General features: G+C 42.1%; 1 protein-coding gene across 7 annotated transcripts in view; it reads right to left on the bottom strand.

Annotated features, from left to right (window-relative positions):
• Positions 1-17,933, bottom strand: part of MLH1 (mutL homolog 1) — a 75,780-nt gene that overhangs the window by 39,073 nt on the left and 18,774 nt on the right. For 6 of the 7 annotated variants that reach the window (XM_021714049.1, XM_008061263.2, XM_021714045.1 and 3 more), the window contains 6 exons: positions 16,825-16,916; positions 15,076-15,118; positions 14,840-14,928; positions 12,461-12,573; positions 9,473-9,566; positions 6,772-6,925 (listed from right to left, as the gene is read on the bottom strand). In XM_021714049.1, coding sequence (XP_021569724.1) covers positions 6,772-6,925; positions 9,473-9,566; positions 12,461-12,527 — 315 coding nt within the window. In that variant the 5' untranslated portion in view covers positions 12,528-12,573; positions 14,840-14,928; positions 15,076-15,118; positions 16,825-16,916. The remainder of the gene's footprint in view (positions 1-6,771; positions 6,926-9,472; positions 9,567-12,460; positions 12,574-14,839; positions 14,929-15,075; positions 15,119-16,824; positions 16,917-17,933) is intronic. The other variant, XM_021714050.1, reaches the window with a different exon arrangement.

Raw genomic sequence — 17,933 nt, 5'->3', positions numbered from 1 at the left:
CGGAAGGCTGAGGTGGAAGGATCGCCGGAGCCCAGCAGGTCAAGGCTGCAGTGGCCGGGAGCGGCCACTGCACTCCAGTCTGGGCGACAGAGTGAGACTCCAACTCAAAAAAAACCCAAAAAACTAACTTTCCATTCTTCCCTCTTCCTAGCTCCTAGGAACCACCATTCAACTGTCTATTTCTAAATATACATATTTCCTGGCTCTGGCCACTGAGAAGACCTAAAAGAAGTGACTACCCAGTAGCAACAAGGACCCCCAATACCAGATTACAGTCTCTAAATATCATTCCCACTAAAACAAAAACAAAAAACAGAGCTCCTGAGAGAAATGGCCAATTTCAAGTACAAACTGTGCTTGTAACAACTTGTCTTGTCAGAAACAAGAGAATTACCAGGGCTAATAGAATAGGGTCAAAAGGTATACAGCACCAGCTTCAAGGATCTTCCATGGACTAAAATGTAGTAATTGAGCATAAAAAAGAAAAACTACTATAATGGAATACAGTATGTTGCTTTGTTAACAGCTATGAACAAAATACTACAAAAGAGAAAGCAGGGAGGGAGGGAGAGGAAGAGGAAAGAAAAGAGAGAAGGAGAGAAATAGAATGGAAAAAATCATTAAAGAAATAGAACAGAAAAAGTTCCACTGGAAATTGCTGGGACACCAATTCATTCCATTGAAAATTTGTAACTAGAAGGACAGAATTCAGCATCTGGCCTTACCTTCTAGTATGAACTCTATTTCAGGATAGCCAAATAGCTCTAACAAATGAGGGAAAGTTCCTCTATAAAGAAGAATTGCAGTAGTCAATTATACAGAAGAAATAATAAAATCAGAAAATCACAACCTTGCAACCTAATGAAATAACTGACCTAGTTAAGGGTCATCAATGTAATGATTTAAGCTAAATGTTAATGGGTAACTTTACAACGAGGGAATTAGTCTGTCACCAGCTGAACCCACTGATGAATCTCATCATCAAAATGACACAAGTCATTATGCGCCTCCTGCTGGGGTGTGATAGAAAGTACAGGGACAATGGAAACAAAAAAAGGTAAGGTGACTTTTCTAACTGATTTCAAAATCAAAATTTGATTTTCAAGAAACTGTGATATTATTAATATATATGTTCATGCCATGGCTCCTGGCTTATAACTCCCATAACTTGTTGTTATAATGTTGTCATAACTTATAATGTTGCCATAATTCATTCCCACCTTTTGTTATAACGTTGCGGCACTTTAGGCCTCAGAAAAGAGAAGCTCTCTCTCTGACCGTCTCCTGTCTCCTTTCACCTGCCCAAAGCAGAACTACTATCTGATCATGGGCCATAAGACCTTCATTCTAGAGGGGGTCCTGCCCCATACCCTGGAAAAAGGAATGCTGCACAGAGGCCAAGAAGAATCAAACAGGCCTTGTTGGTTATTTCTGTCCAGTAACATTTTGACATAGTTTTTCATGCTTCAGTCATGCCTATCCAATGACGTCTCCACAAAAGGCCCACGAAGACAAAGTTCAGGGGCTTCCAGAGAGCAGAACACATGGCAGCCGATAGGGAAGATGAACAAGACCTTATCTATGTGCTGGGAGGGTGGTGCTCCCCCATTCCATGGAGACAGAAGCTCCTGCACTCAGAACCCTTCCAGCCCTCACTATGTATCTCTCCATCTGGCTGTTTATTTGCATCCTTTAAAACATCCTTGGTAATAAATTGACAAAGGCAAGTAATTGTTTCTCTGAGTTTATAAACCACTTTAGCAAATTAATTAAATCCAAAGAGTGGCTTGTGGGAACCCCAACTTGAAGCCAATCTGTCAGAAGTTCAAGAGGCCTGAACTTGTCACTAGTGTCAGAAGTGGGGAGCTAGTCTCGGGCACTGAGCCTTTAACCTGTGGGATCTGATGCTACCCCCAGGTATACAGCATCAGAACTGAATTGAACTGGAGGACACCCAGCTGCAGAATTGACTGCTGGCTTGGTGTGTGGGTAAAATCCCCCAAACATCTGGTCACAGAAGTCTTCTGTGTTGAGTTGTGGTATGAGAGCAGAGGAAAAATACAGCATCAAATATAATGAGTAGAACTTGACTGGATACAAATTTGAACAAAGATACTTTAAAAAGATCTTTTTTTGGATAATTAAGATATTTGAATATGGCCTGGATATTAAGTGATATCATTGCTATTAATTTTACTAAGTGTAAATTAACATTGTGATTATATAAGGATGCATAATGAAGTAGTAGGGAAGAAATAAATGTCTGGAATGTGCTTTAAAATACTCCTCTCTCCACCCCAAGTGGGAGAGAAATAGATAAAATAAATATGGCGGCCGGGTTCGGTGGCTCAGCCTGTAATCCTGCACTTTGGGAGGCCGAAGTGAGTGGATTGCCTGAGCGCGCGAGTTTGAGACTGGCCTGGGCAACTTGGTGAGACCTCATCTCTACAACAAATCAAAAAATTAGCCAGGCGTGGTAGCGCGCACCTGTAGTTCCAGCTACTTGGAAGGCTGAGGCGGAAGGATCACCAGAGTCCAGCAGGTCGAGGCTGTGGTGGCCGGGAGCAGCCACTGCACCTCCAGTCTGAGTGACAGAGTGAGACTCCAACTCAAAAATATAAATAAATAAAATAAATAAATAAATATGGCAAAATGTTGATGGTTGTCAAAGTTGGGTGACCAAATATATTGATATTTGTTATTTTATCTACTTTTATGTGTGCTTAGAAATATTTATAATAAAAAGTTAAATAAAATAGCATGTCTGTCCAAAGGGTAAAACCTTTCTTCCACGACGTAAAACCCTTGAAATGTATTTACTTCATTTGCCTTTGCCATATCCACAGGTTAGGTTTTGGGATGCAGAAATTATTGTAACTAAATTTGCAGATAGTAATTTTCAAGTGCAGGAAAGTGAAATACTTTGTTATTATGATGGAGTTGGAACACATCTGCAAGAATCCCTAGGGTCTGGATTTCCACATCAAATGTACCCGCTGCAAACCAGGGATTTTGATGTATTGGCCCTGGGGCAGTAGAATGCAAGGCACAAGCTGGGGAGAAGAAAGATGGAACTCCATGGCCAAAAAGTCAGGAGCCAGTGTGACCTGCTGCTGGCAGGGACAAAAGCTATTCTGGCCACTCTATCAGAACAGAGACAGCACTGGGTTTGGACCTCACCACACACAGCCATGTTTCATGGCAGCAAGGAGCCCATAAAGTTGGTGTCACTGCAACAGACAGAGCTGGGCCCCGATCCAGATGCACTTATCCAGATGCACACAAGGACTATGCAGAGTCTCATTAGAAAACAAAATGTAATCTAACTGAATGAATCACATTCGTCCAGAATAAGACAAGGATGTAGGTGAGAGTTCTCTCCATGGAGCCACCATGGAGATCACTCCATGATCTCTGGCAAATCTCTTCCTTGTACTTCAACTGGGACAGAGTACATGGCAGACATTGTGGGCCACATAACATGCTCTCCGTCTTCATCTCCCACTCCCCATAAGCCAACCTATCTCCAGGTCCTGGCAATTCTAGGCTCTTTACTATTCGTGAAGGAGCTACCTCTTGTGTCCCAACCCCCTCACCACTTCTCCCAAATTGCTGTAGGTTTTCATCTTGCTCCCTCTAATCCATTTCTGACACTGCAATCAGGGGGCTCTGCATAAAATGCAAGTCAGATCCCATCAATCCCCACCAAGTTGAAATCTAAACTCTTCAATATCCTGATGAAAAGCCTATTTGGCCTGAGTTCTGCAGCCTCAACTCTACTATAGCCACTGCCCTGTACACCCACACTCAGACCCAGCATTAACCCCAGCTGCATATGACAGCACCTGAGGAAACTTTTAAACAATACTGATGCACAGGCCCCACCACCCAAGAATGACTTGGTTTTTTGGAGGGCCTGCTGATTGGTATTTTCTAAAAGTTTCCCAGGAAATTCCAATGGCAGCCAGGGTAGAGAACACTGGACCTCATCCCTGAACTTTCAGATCTTCATTTCTCTTGAACCTCCCAGGTCTTTATTCTTGCCATTTCCTCTACCAGAAGTGCTCTTCATTCCCCCTTCCCTTTGGTCCACCAAATTCCTATTCAGTCTTGGGTTCCAGCCCCCACATCCCTTCTTTCCCTTTCCTGACCGCCTGCACCCAGGACAAGAGTGCCTCCTATATACTCCCTGGGTCTGTTTTTCTCTCTCATGGGATTTCTAGGAGACCATGAGTGCCTCTGTGAAGGCAGGACTGTCTATGCTGCATCCCTGGGCACACAACATAGCATCTGTCCCGTGGAGGATTCTCAGTGCACATTTGCAGAGGGAGGCAGAATAAGAGGAGCAGTAAAGGGTACTGAGACATAGTGAGCAACAGCAACAGATATCAAACCAACCAACAGTTATTGGGCACTTCCTATGCATTAGACAGTGCTCTAAGAGCTTGACCCACACTAAACACCTTAATCCTCACTAGGAGGATATGTGGTCTCATCTCATTTGTGAGCACTGTAAGGCCTTACACAACTTATGACCACTGACCTAGGACTCAAGTACGTAGTACCAGGAGCCCAGCAAAAGTAATAGGAATAAGGGCTGGTATCACCAATAGCAATCTGTAAGGACTCTCTCCCTTCCTGCCCCAACAATCTCCAGGTGTGTGAGTTCCAGGGATGGTGGGGCTGCCCTAACTAGGTTTCATCTCACTGCTTAGTGCCCATGTACATTTTTTCCAGGTAGGTAAACTGTGAATGTTCCTATGGGAAGCGTTCGTCCACTTGGTCATTTTAAAAGTTTTCTGTGAAGTAGGGTCTCAGAGAAGCCCACTTTTTGCTTGCAGGACTTAGAGTAATTTAATGAAGAAAATATTTCTATTTTTGTTCTGGTTTCTGTTGTGCTTATGATGAAAACCTCTACACCATAAATTAAGGGCTACCCAAAATCATATCATCTCAGAAATAGGAGGGGATGTTGGAGAGCATATCATTTAATGAAAACAGAGATGGGAAAACTGAGGCCTCAGAGAAGGGAAGTAACTTAGAATAATACATACTTAAACATAAATAGACACTTCTCAAAAGAAGATATACAGGCAGCCAAAAGACACATGAAAAAGTGCTCAGCCTCACTAATCATCAAAGAAATGCAAATCAAAACCACACAGAGATACTACCTAACCCCAGTATGAATGGCCATCATTAATAAAACAAACAGCAACAGATGCTGATGAGGATGTGGAGAAAAGATAATGCTTCTGCACTGCTGGTAAGAAGGCAAACTAGTCCAACCTCTGTGGAAAACAGTGTGGCGAATACTAAAAGAACTAGAAACTGACCTTCCATATGACCCAGCAATCCCCCTACTGGGAATATACCTAGAGGAACTCAAATCATGCTACAAAAAGATACCTGCACATATGTTTACTGCAGCACTATTCACAATAGCAAAGACATGGAACCAACCATGCTACCCATTGAAACAGGACTGGATTTAAAAAACTGGTACGTATACACAATGGAATATTATGCAATCATAAAGGAGGACAAACATGGACTTCACAGCAACTTAGATGGATTTAGAGTCTATCATACTCAGTGATCTATCACAGAAACAAAGAACAGAGTACTACACGTTCTCACTCATGAGCGGACACTGAGCATTTACCATAATACTATAAGAAAGGGATTGGGCTGGGCACAGTGGCTCAAGCCTGTAATCCCAGCACTTTTGGAGGCTGAGGCAAGAGGACTGCCTGAGTCCAGGGGTTTGAGATCAGCCTGGGCAACTTGGTGAGACCGCATCTCTACAAAAAATCAAAAAATTAGCAGGGCATGGCTCCAGCTACTTGGATACTTGGAAGACTGAGGCAGAAGGATCACCTGAGCCTAGAATGCTGAGGTTGCGGTGGCCGTGAGTCGCATGCCACTGCACTCCAGCCTGGGTGACAGAGTGAGACTCTGACTCAAAAAAAAGAGAAAGAGACTGGCAGGAGCGGGATACTGCTGGGGTTAGGGTGTGGGGCACAACATCAATAAGGGCACCTGATCTCAAACCAGGCAGAGTGGGAATCAAAGGGAGGCCTGAACTTTACCTCTGCAGTGTCCACTTGTATACCTAATCCTGAATTGTACCCCACATCTTCAAAATAAAATGAAAAATAATAAAACACACTTAGGACCTGGATAATTATAATAAGATAAATGGTGACAGGCTCTGTACCAGACACTTTCTGTTCGCCTACTGCTTATAACTGTCCTTGGATGTGCAGATGACCAGTTCCACCTGTGCTAAGGGAGACATGGAGGCCAGGGAAGGTGAGTCACATGGCTGGAAACCCAGGTCTATCCAACACTAACGCCCCTATTCTTGCCACTCTTCCTATTGCCTCTGTGGGACCCAGCCCCTCCACTCTGTCCTGTGCAGGTGGGATCAGCCTCTCCTGAACGTCTCCAAGGAAGAAGAATACAGTGGAGAGGTGCCCTGTTCCACTTTCAGAAAGCTTGTTTTCCTATGATGTAGGTCTATAGTCCCAGATGGAGGCGAAGTGAGAAAGTACACTCAGGCGTTGACTCCAGGCCCAGGGACAACAGCACAATACCTTTACAAGCAGGTTCAAAGAAGGAAATGTTGCTAAAATAAAACTACCAGCATAATACCTGCAAAGAAAGTTCTAAAATATCAGGTAAAGATCTGGGCACTTGTGCCTGATAGGGCAAAATTCAAAAGTGACAAAGGCCCCAGAGAGCCAACTGCATGAGGAGCGCCCTGACCTGGGTGAAGTACATCCTGGAGGAGTTGGAGCCCAGGAGCTTGCTCTCGATGTGCTGCTGCACCCGCTCCAGGATGCTCTCCTCATGCAGGAAGTGCACTTCATGCTTTGTGGGGTGCACGTTGACATCCACATTCTGAGGGCTGATTTCTAGACTGGTAGGAAAAAAGAGAAAAATTACCTCAGATGGTGGGAGATGGAGAAAAAAAAATCTACTCATGGTATATGTGGCAGCTAGAAGAATTGGGGAGGCCAAATGACACAGTAGCCAAAACCCCAAGATTAAGTCTGAGTGGCTGTGTTCTGAGAGACTAGCTCTGCTACTTCAGAGCCATGTAGCTTTGGGTGAGTTATATCATCTTTCTCTACCTCAGTTTCATTTGTAAAGTGAACACAATAACATTACCTATCTCACAGGTTTATGGTAGGGATTAAATTAATGTAAAGAACTCTAAATGTACCTGGCACATTTACTGCATGTAAGCTGTAATTATTATCATTTTAGAACTAGTGGGATTTCTTATTTTGTGACCTTGGGTGAGTCACTTAAGTTCTCAGAATATTTTTTCGTCTGCAGGAGGATCACAAAAAGAATATATGCAAGAGGCAGGGCATGGTGGCTCATGCCTGTAATCCAAGCACTTTGGGAGGCTGAGGTAGGAGGACTGCTTGAGCCCAGGAGTTCAAGACCAGCCTAGGCAACATAGAGGGACTTCATCTCTACAAAAAATTTAAAAAATTAGCTGAGTTTGGTGACTTTCACCTGTAGTCCCAGCTACAAGGGAGGTGGAAGGATTGCCTGAGCCCAGGTGGTCAGTGCTGCAGTGAACCATGACTGGGCTACTGCACTCCAGCCTAGGCTACAGGGTGAGACTCCAACTTACACACACACACTCAAGTGCACTTTTTATCATTAAAATGTAATATAAAAGTCAGTTTAGAGACTGTGTCAGCTGTCAATTTATTGCCTCAGCTCCAAGCCCATCTTTTGTTACTTACTCTGTGATAATGGAACTTGGAAACATGAAGCTGTGGCAGGGTGTGGTGGCTCACACCTATAATCCCAGCACTTTGGGAGGCTGAGGTGAGAGGACTGCCTGAGCCCACAGGTTCGAGATCAGCCTGGGCAACTTAGCAAGACCTCATCTCTACAATAAATCCAAAATTAGATGGGCAAAGAATCACCCGAGCTTAGCAGGTTGAGGCTGTGGTGGCTGTGAGCGTGCCACTGCACTCCATCCACTCTAGGCGACAGAGTGAGACTCCGACAAAGAAAGAAAAGAAAGAAAAGAGGGAAAAGAAGGGAAAGGAAAGGAAAGGGAAAGGAAAAGGAAAAGGAAAGGAAAGGAATGTTAAGCTATGTAAGTAGAGGGCGCTGGAGAGACACTGAAGGAGGAAGGAGTTTCTATGCCAGGTTAGGGCACACTGTCGGGTTTCTGCTAGTTCTTCAGTACAGGCAGTCAGCAGCATGTGGACCCTTCTTGTGGGGTTTTTCCCAGCACTTCCTCAGAGTAGTTCCAGGGGAGCACCTTGTTGACTTTTCCATCTTGCAGTGAGCCACAGCTACACTTTCTTAAACTCACGCAGCAGGTAGGGAGAGTATGGCAAGGAGACTCTGTCTCAGCCCTGGGGTGATGGCTGCTGCTGTTATTCCCGTCTCCTTACCTCTTCCTTTATAGTCCCCTATTACTCCAATTACCTCTTTAAAATCCTTTGTATTAAACTCTTCCTGTTCAAACTGTTGTATGGTTTCTATTACCTGTTTGGACCCTAATATAGAGATGGAACAAGCTGATAACATGACCAGTTTATTACCTTGCAAGAATCAACCATTATACATTTAATCTAAAAACTACCTTTAATCACAATTTTACCCCCCCTTCAATCAAAACTAGAACAAAAATAATTTCACTTTCTTACTAACACAATTTCTATTCAGAGGGCAAAGGCTTCAGACTTAAGACATTTTAATATGAACCATACCCTGTACAAATAAAGCTCTGTTACTAAGAGTGAGTTTCTGTCATGCTGTGATAAAAATGCTCAACTATGAACTAGAAAAACTAGTAGCTGAGTCAGAAACAACAGAAAGAGAGCCTTCTTTGTCAGTCAGTCCCTAGTCTGTAAATTCCTTAGAACAGGAGTACCTTGCATTCACTCTGTATTTCCAATACCTACTACAGGTTTTGGTCTGTTTAGTACAAGTGTTAAATTATTTATGACTGCTAAAGCGTGACTTCTAAATTATTTAAGTGAACCTCTGGGCAATCAACAGCGAACAGACTTAAGAATCTCCACAGAGCAGAAGGCTGTCTCACGGAAGGAAAACAGTTGCTGCTTTGGCTTCCTGGACTAATTCCAGCAGAAATAACATGTCAGATCCTCCTGAACACATCTCTGTCTCTACTCTGCCCACAAGCAGTCAATCTCTCCTGAAGGAATGAGACATGATATTCAACTTTGTATCACTAACATAGTGCCTGGCATATGGAAGGCTCTCAGCAAGGTTCTACTAAATTAGTGAGTAAATGAAGGAAAACTATGCTTTTTACCTGTGAGAAGGGACAGAACATCCTTTTGCTAGTGGTGCATGGGATTTACTCTGACAGAACTATTAGCAAGTCTCTCTCTTTCCAAGAGGAGAGCCTGCTAGAACTTCTGCTGCTTGTGAGTCCTGGGTGAGGAGTTTGGTGCTATATTACCTGAGGTACAGGAATGGGTGTGTGTTTTTGGGCAAATATGCTGCATACACTGTTTCTATGGCTTTTTTCAAGGAAGTCGATTCTACCAGGCGATCTAAAAAATAAAAAGAAAGCAACAAATTCAAAACTCCCCTGAGGGGTGAGGTCACAGGTACACATTCACACCAAGCCATAAAATCAGGAAGACCTCTGAAGTAATGTGCACATCAGATCCCCAGGAAGAAAGGGCCCCCTTTACTGTCAGCATTTCCCAGCATCTTACTATGAGCTTGGGGTTCTCGTTTCAACCAAATAGTAGAAGACATGCTAAGGCAATAAATTCTGCCTCCCCATTTCTCTTCCCCTCAATCAGCCCATGTGGACTCGCTTTGCTCTTGCTGGGTACAGTGGCAAGTATGACGTCAGCTCTCAGACTTTTCATTCTGCAAATACATGCTGGCTACCACACATACCCAGAGCTGGGAAATAATACACTGGTGAATAAACTAATTCCAACTCCAAGTGGTCAGCACTGTTATAGAGGTGTGTGTGCAAAACGGCAAGATGAGGTAGCAACTAACTCTGCTCAGGGAGTTCCAACAGCCAAATGTATACCCTGAGTAATGAAGGGTAAAAATGAGTATCCCAATATTTCAAGCAGTTCAAATGTTTGAATGTGTTTTTAAGGTAGTTTATGAAATAAGTTTGGAGGGGGGTAGAAAACAATAAAGGCCGGGAGAAACAAGATAAAAATCAGAGGAAGATTTACTTTCAGAAAACATAGCTCTCTTTCTCCCCAGATTTTAGATGACCCAATGATGATCTATTATCCTATGTTATTATAACCAAGGATATATCACATCTTTTTACTTCCAGCAAGAAGAATAGTGATGATTTTATTAATGTGGAGACTCTTATTCTCTGAATGCTCACCACATCCATGGCCCCTTCAATAATATCATTGTACTCTGTAACACCTGTGCTGATCACACAGGTCTAGGGCAGGGATGGGCACCTGACAAAAAGACAGCTGGAGGCTCTCTGCTGAAATTTCTGACCTCAAAACATGCCAAAGGAGTGTTCTTTCTTCCTGCCACCTGAGTGAGCCTGCACAATATGTAGATAACTGAATGGCACGCATAAAAGCCTGACCTCTCTTTGCTACTGGGAACTTGGTATGCTGTACAGATTAGCTAATGGTAACACAGAGACTGCTGGTAAGTAGCCCCAACAGAAACACGGGCAGAGGCAAGTCAGATGGCACTCACACTGAATTCTGTCTGTCTACTCTGCAGTCAATATATCTTTCACAAGGCAGTAATTCTTCATAGTTAAGAAAAAACTAACATTTCTGAGCCTTGATGAAAACAAACTTTGGTATTTATCAGGCTTAAATCCTTCCTAATGGCTGGGCTCAGTGGCTCAGCCTGTAATCCCAGCACTTTGGGAGGCCTAGGGAAGTGGATTGCCCGAGCCCATGGGTTCGAGACCAGCCCGGGTAACTTGGCAAGACTTCATCTCTATAATACATAAAAAAATTAGCCAGGTGTGGTAGCACGTGCCTGTAGTTCCAACTACTTGGAAGGGTGAGGCGGAAGGATCGCCAGAGCCCAGCAAGTCGACACCGGGGGGGGCCATGAGGGTGCCACTGCACTCCAACCTGGGCGACAGAGTAAGACTACAACTCAAAAAATAAATAAATAAATAAATAAATAAATAAACCCTTCCTAATGAAGTGGGAAACAATTTTATTAACATAAATCAGTTTAACAGAATGTGTCTGTAAGATGGATGGCTTTCTCCTCACTGTTCCTGTATTGCTTTAAACAAATGCTGTAGAACATGCATATTTTGAGACATTTATAGCTGTTATTGTTATTAATGAAAGGAGGACATAATAAACCATTTTCAATAGTAAACAAACAAAACTATAAAATTATTATGAAATACTTTAAAACAATAAAGGATCTATTATAAGATAAAAATGATGAAAACTGAACACATGGAAAGATACATCTTATTTCTGAATGGAAAATGAAACAATTGAGCCAGACTGTGTTTGGGATTATTTGTTGTTGCTACATAACTAACAAAACCTTGGGTAATATGCAATTAAATTATAAAAAGTAGAATGCAAAATAGTCTTAGTAACAATAATGTAATCAACAGAGAGCAAAGGACTATAAAGGAATCAGAAAAATTCAAATTCATTTAATTTCCTCCTTAATTTCTACAACTGCTCTTTGTACCATACATCTCAATTCTTTAAAAAAAAAAAGACCAGGTGTGATGGCTCACACCTATAATCCCAGTACACTGGGAGGCCGAGGTGAGAGGATTGCCTAAGCCCACGGGTTCGAGACCAGCCTGGGCAACTTGGCAAGACCTCATCTCTACAATAAATTTAAAAAGTAGCCAGATGTGGTGGCGCGTGCCTGTAGTTCCAGCTACTTGGAAGGATCCTCTGAGCCCAACAAGTCAAGGTTACGGTGACTGTCAACATGCCACTGCACTCCTTCCTGGGTGACAGAGTGAGACTCCAACTCCAACTCCAAAAAAAAAAAAAAAAAAGAAATCTTAAGGGGCTTAGCATTCACTTTCTTAACTGTAATGACAATGCCTAGACCTACGTTACCTCTCCTCTGCCTCCTATGCAGTTTCAAACAGCAGCCCTTGATCTAAGGACAGAGGGCTCTGTCTAGAGCCTTCTTGAAAAGGTTCTGATCCAGCAGGGAAGGAAGGTGTACTGGTTCTCAGGGGCCTGTAATGCCCTCTCCTGGGATTCCTCTTAGAGGTAGAGAGCCAGACTCTGTGACAGTCATCCAGTAATGAGTATATATTGGAGGTCCAAGAACAGACTTAGGACAAAATTATTAATACTTCCTAATAAAACCAAACCTTGACATAAGGTTTCCCTGTGTGTAATCAGAACTGTGGATCAGAGACTTTTCCGAGGTACCACAAAATTCCCTGTAGATGGATTTCCCCATTTGGTTCTTTTTCACTTACGGTTGATGAAGAGTAAGAAGATGCATTTCTTCACTGAGTAGTTTGCATTGGATATGTAGCCATTCATTTTGAAGGCTAGGGTTTTATCCTCACACCCAACTTCTATCAGTTCTCTGGTTAGAAAAGAGAAATTCTGAAGCTTTTGAAAACACTGGAAAGCTCAAATACTATAAAAGAATTAGATTTAGAAAACAAAGGGCTCCTTCCTATAAACTCACTTTACCAAATGAGGGGTCCAGAGATTTGGTTCGTTGAGGTCCTCTAGGCCTGTCTATCTCCCCATCGGCCCTTCCATTCATCCATCCATCCATTCACCCACCTACTCAGTCAGTGCTTCAAGCTCTTGTGCTATGTGCCAGGCACCGTACTAATTGCTGGAAAAAACCAATGAGTCTAAGCTCTGAGACCTTATTTTGCTGAATTGTTTATAAATCTTAGTAACTAAATCCCAAAGATGAGATTGCAAGAGCTTATCTCTGCTAAATTACTATAGTGACTGGCACAATCTGGATCCAGTGTGGTGTTCCCCAGAGTGTGTTTACTGGAGCGAGAAAGAGAGAGAGACTGAGATGAAAAAGAGGTCCTCAGACAAGTCACAATTATTTCTGTCTAAAGACCTTCCCAAGTGCTGGTCTCTGTCTGGAAGGTTCTACTTCTAATCTACTGGCAGTTAGTTAACTGCTATTTATCCCTCATCTCTCAAGGATTACTTCTTCAAAGAGCCTTCTCTGACTGTCCTTCTCTTTGACCACATTCTTTCACCCTGCTCTGTATTATTTCTTTGAGGCATCTAGCACAATCTGCTAATGAATGGCATAATTATTTCACGTGTATGCCCAACTAGAAAGTTGTTTGAGGGCAACAAAGCATTTTTATGTTTTGTTCACTACTATATTCCTACCATAAAGTACAGCACCCAGTAAATACCGAGTACTCAATAAAGGTTTACTGAGTGGATAGTGGAAGCTTTTCATGCAATAATGTGTGCTCTGAGTCTGAGTAGAGGGTATGGCTTGCAGCATTTTACACACACACTGAACCAGCAAAAAAATGACTCCCCAAAACATCTCAAGAGATTAGTGGTCTGGAAACCTGCTTCAGGAAATGCTGCTCCAGGGGATTTCTAATCTTGTACAATCCCTAGGACTTTATAACAACTAATTCTCAGTCTTAAAATTTAGTCAAGAAGCTCTTAAAAGTTATACTAAATAGAGTGCTCCCTTCGCTCTAGGAGAGTTTTAAGAAGTAATTCACTAACATTGGGTTAGAAAGAAAGGGGTAATTAAAAGCAAACTGGACTGCACATGGTGGCTCATGCCTGTAATCACAGCACTTTGGGAGGCCAAGGTGAGAAAAAAGTTCAAGCCCAGCCTGGGCAACTTAGCAAGACCTTGTCTCTAACAAAAAAAAAAAAGAAAAAATTGGCCAGCACCTGTAGTCCCAGTTACTTGGAAGGTTGAGGCAGAAGGATCATCTGAGGCCAATAGGTTGAGGCTGGCAGTGAGCCATGACACCTCACTCCAGCCTGGGCAAAAGAGACACTGATTTTAAAAAAAGAAAGAAAAACAGAAAAGCAAATGAGTTGTTCCCTAGGTAGGAACCTAAATCTGATTTGGCTCAAATAATAAATAATGTGTCCTTCAAAGCAGAAATGGGGTTCTGGGACAACTACTGCCACTCTTAAGATATTTGGGAAAAGTGAAGTCAGGGGCTATCTCATTCATCTCTGTAACCACAGCAAACGGTACATGCCTGGCATATGGAAGGGTCTTAGTATTTTCCCTCTCAGATTATGACATGGGCACTCCGGGCTTTGTAAAGTCCTGAGATTAATAAGAAATCTGGAAATGGTGGCTTTTATACACAGAGAGCACCATGATGAATCTGTAATGCAGGAGAGTTCCCCTCTTACTTTCTTTGATAATGAAGATTTGGTGACACTTGCAAATCTAGACTTTAAGGCCAAGAAATATTTTATTCCTCTTTATATCCCTAACTTGCACCAAAAATCCTGGAATATGGTAAGCAATTAATAAACGTTGAATGACAAATCAATGAAATCTTAAAGCGATTTTAACAGAAATACACGGGAAAGGAGTACTGAAGGACAAAAAGAATTCTACTACAGTAAATATTTTGAAGACTAAGACCCAAAGAAAACACTGATTTATAGCCACAGTATCTAGGCAGTAACATGAATCCAGGAAGTACTGATTATATGAAATAATATCTCCATTAACAAATCTGAAGTACAAAAACAAGCCTGCATAGTACACTCCTAAGGCAGGTACTATATTGACAGATTCAAAAATAACATGATGGAATGATAAACCAAGAAAAGAAATGCAAAAGTTTTTTTTATATAGGTCATCAACATACCGACTAACAGCGTTTCCAAAGATGGAGCGAATATTGTCCACGGTTGTGGCATTGGATAGTGTTCGAATGTCAGCTACTGTCTCACCTTGCTGATGAACAAACACAATAGAATATACATGAATAGAATTTTCAGCTGTGACTGAAATATCATAACCTTATCTCTACTGACAAACTATTAAAAATCCCTTTTTTGCTTTTCATAATACAAAACCATCCTCCATATAGCAAGAACTTACTTTTTTAACTGAGAAACTAATGCCCGAATTGTGTATTGAATACCTGAAAAGAAAAGCAAAACAAAAGAGTAAACAGAGTGGCCAAATGCACATAGATGTCAGAGCCCCGTTTTAGTTACATTAATTGGTGGAGTTGAGCAATTTAAATAATGATATATACAAACAAAAGTAACTCCATATATCCTATTTCACTCACAAAAAAATAAACCAGCAGAAACCTCATGGAGATATCAATGCAAAACGTGACTTAAGTGAAACATAGGCTTCCTCTGCTTTTATAGGTTGCTGACTAGATATCTCACCAGTCTCTTCTTTAGCTGCAGTTTTATTTTCATGGTTCATCCTGAAAAGTCTTGGTTGCCTCCAGGACCTCTTGAGAAGCTGGTTCTAACAATCCCTGAACTTTTATTCTCTGAGCCCTTAGTATTCACCCCTCTTCACTAGCATCTTACTGACCTACAGCTTGTTCAAGTACCTTACAGCCTTTTCTTGATTGGCTGTTATTTATTAATCTTCCCTCCATGGGACCCATGAAATGAAGGATGTGTCTAGCAAAATGTATTTATTAATTAACAATATTTCACTTTACCACACCTAGACCCAAAACAGTCAACTAAAACTCCTTTATTTTTAGGAAGTAAAAAACATCCCAAAACTCATTTATACAATTCTGGATAAAGCAAAGCAACATGATATAAGCTGGGCTCGGTGGCTCAGCCTGTAATCCCGCGACTTTGGGAGGCTGAGGTGAGTGGATTGCCTGAGCCCACGGGTTCAAGACCAGCCTGGGTAGTGAGACCTCATCTCTACAATAAATTAAAAAATCAGCCGGGCATGGTAGCGCATGCCTGTAATTCCGGCTACTTGGAAGGCTGAGGCAGAAGGATCGCCGGAGCCCAGCAGGTCGAGGCTGCGGTGACCGGGAGCGGCCACTGCACTCCAGACTGGGCGACAGAATGAGACTTCAACTCAAAAAAAAAAAAGAAAGAAACATGATATATAAGTCTGTGCTATTTTATTTTAGGTAAATATTTTATTCATTTTTTACTTTTTAGAAATACTAAAAAATAGTTAACAATAATAGTTAACATGTGGGTTAAGACAGCCTATGCGGGAGCCATTTGTATAAGTAGATTAAATCTATCATGGACATAACACTGTTTTCACCTGTCCTGAATCGCCTCTCCTTAAGGTAACAGCCTCTAATCTTCCTTTGGGAAACTACCACTATTCCATTCCACCTGCTGTGCCCTTAGTAAGATTGCCAATCAAAAAACTTTCTCTCATAGATGTGGATATATGATCATGTGACCCAAGCTATGACAATCAGGTGTATTCTCCTAGGAAGCGGACCCTAGAACAGAGTCAGGAAAACAATGAAAACAACCGGAACAGGGAAATGATGTTAAGTCCAGAAGCTATCCTGGTTTGTTCTCTCCAAAAAGCAGCTGTCCACACTTCTTTCCACTTGGCAAGTAACTCCTAGAAATTTATCTTCAGCTCAGGTTAGCTGGGGTCAGTTTGTTTTGCTTGTCACCAAAGACCCTCATAGATATAAAGACCAACTGCTCTTTCCTGGGGAGATGAGAGAAAGACCAGAACTGGTGACTAAACCTTGACAAGAAACAATCTGTAAGCTAGATGAGCTGTTCACCATACAGTGCAGCAACCGTTCTCAATTTATCAGCACTGGAACACATTCCTTTGGTGACAGATCTTAGAGACTCACTCCTAGATTTTGGACTGTACCTGCCAACGACTTCCAAAATTTTCCCATACTCCTCACTTGGGTTTTTTAAAGCTTTCCTCCTTGTGGTTATGTTGTAAAACAGGTCCTCCACCTGAACAGAAGATTGATTTTTCTTGTAAATTCATAGAAGTACATGGAAATAAAAACCAGGTTGTTCAGTTAAAGCTGCATCTTAAGGTCATGAATCCAATTATATTTACCAACAGCACAGTTCTAAGAACTGACTGAGGGAGGGAGCAAGGGATAGGGGAGCATTAACAAAGAAACTAAAGGATATTTTTCCTGTCTCTCACTTTCATGCGATTTCTTAAATATGTACTGAGGGCTATCTCTACGTCAGCTTTGATTTATGCTGAAAATAGGAAGACAAAGCACGATCTTGCTCAGGAGAGCACACAATTTAGTGCAGCACACATGTAAAATTACAAACAATTAAAATATCACATGGCACTCAACAATATTTTTCAAACTCAGAATAATCATTAAATTTCTGCGCTCACTTGGAGTTTTAGAAAATCATATGGTGGTCACCCTGGTACAGGATTCCTTTTAACATGTACTGCGAAGAACACATTTGTTTCTCGTCCTACCTGCCTCATTGTGCCTGGCATTAAACAGGTTAGAGTGGCCTTCAAGGAAATGTGCTTCAACTAGGGCTCGGGGCAGAGGGGAGAGATGCGTAACATTACTACAGGGTCCTTTGTAGAGTCACAAAATGAAAAGAGACCAACTTGAGGCACTACAGACATAAGGCAGTATGATGGACTTCCTCTTGGCTAATGACACAGTCACCTGCCTCACCAAACACCCTTTAAGACAAGAAGGCAAATATCTGTTTTCAATTGGCAAATGAGAAAACTGAAGGTAAAGGATGTGAAGTGACTTGCCTCTGGACACACAACCACTGAAACTAGGGCTCTAACCCACGTCTTCTGGAGCCAAGTTTAATCTTCTTTCAGTGACAACTACTCTCGCACTGAATCCTGCCATCCTAATAAAGAATCTCGTAGCCGGGCTCGGTGGCTCAGCCTGTAATCCCGTGCCTTTAGGAGGCTGAGGTGAGTGGATTGCCTGAGACCACGGGTTCGAGACCCGCCTGGGCAGCGAG

This window comes from Carlito syrichta, unplaced genomic scaffold (assembly GCF_000164805.1).
Source record: "Carlito syrichta isolate Samal-C Ts95f unplaced genomic scaffold, Tarsius_syrichta-2.0.1 Scaffold305170, whole genome shotgun sequence".
Taxonomy (NCBI): domain Eukaryota; kingdom Metazoa; phylum Chordata; class Mammalia; order Primates; family Tarsiidae; genus Carlito; species Carlito syrichta.
This window is presented reverse-complemented; position numbering and strand designations above follow the sequence as displayed.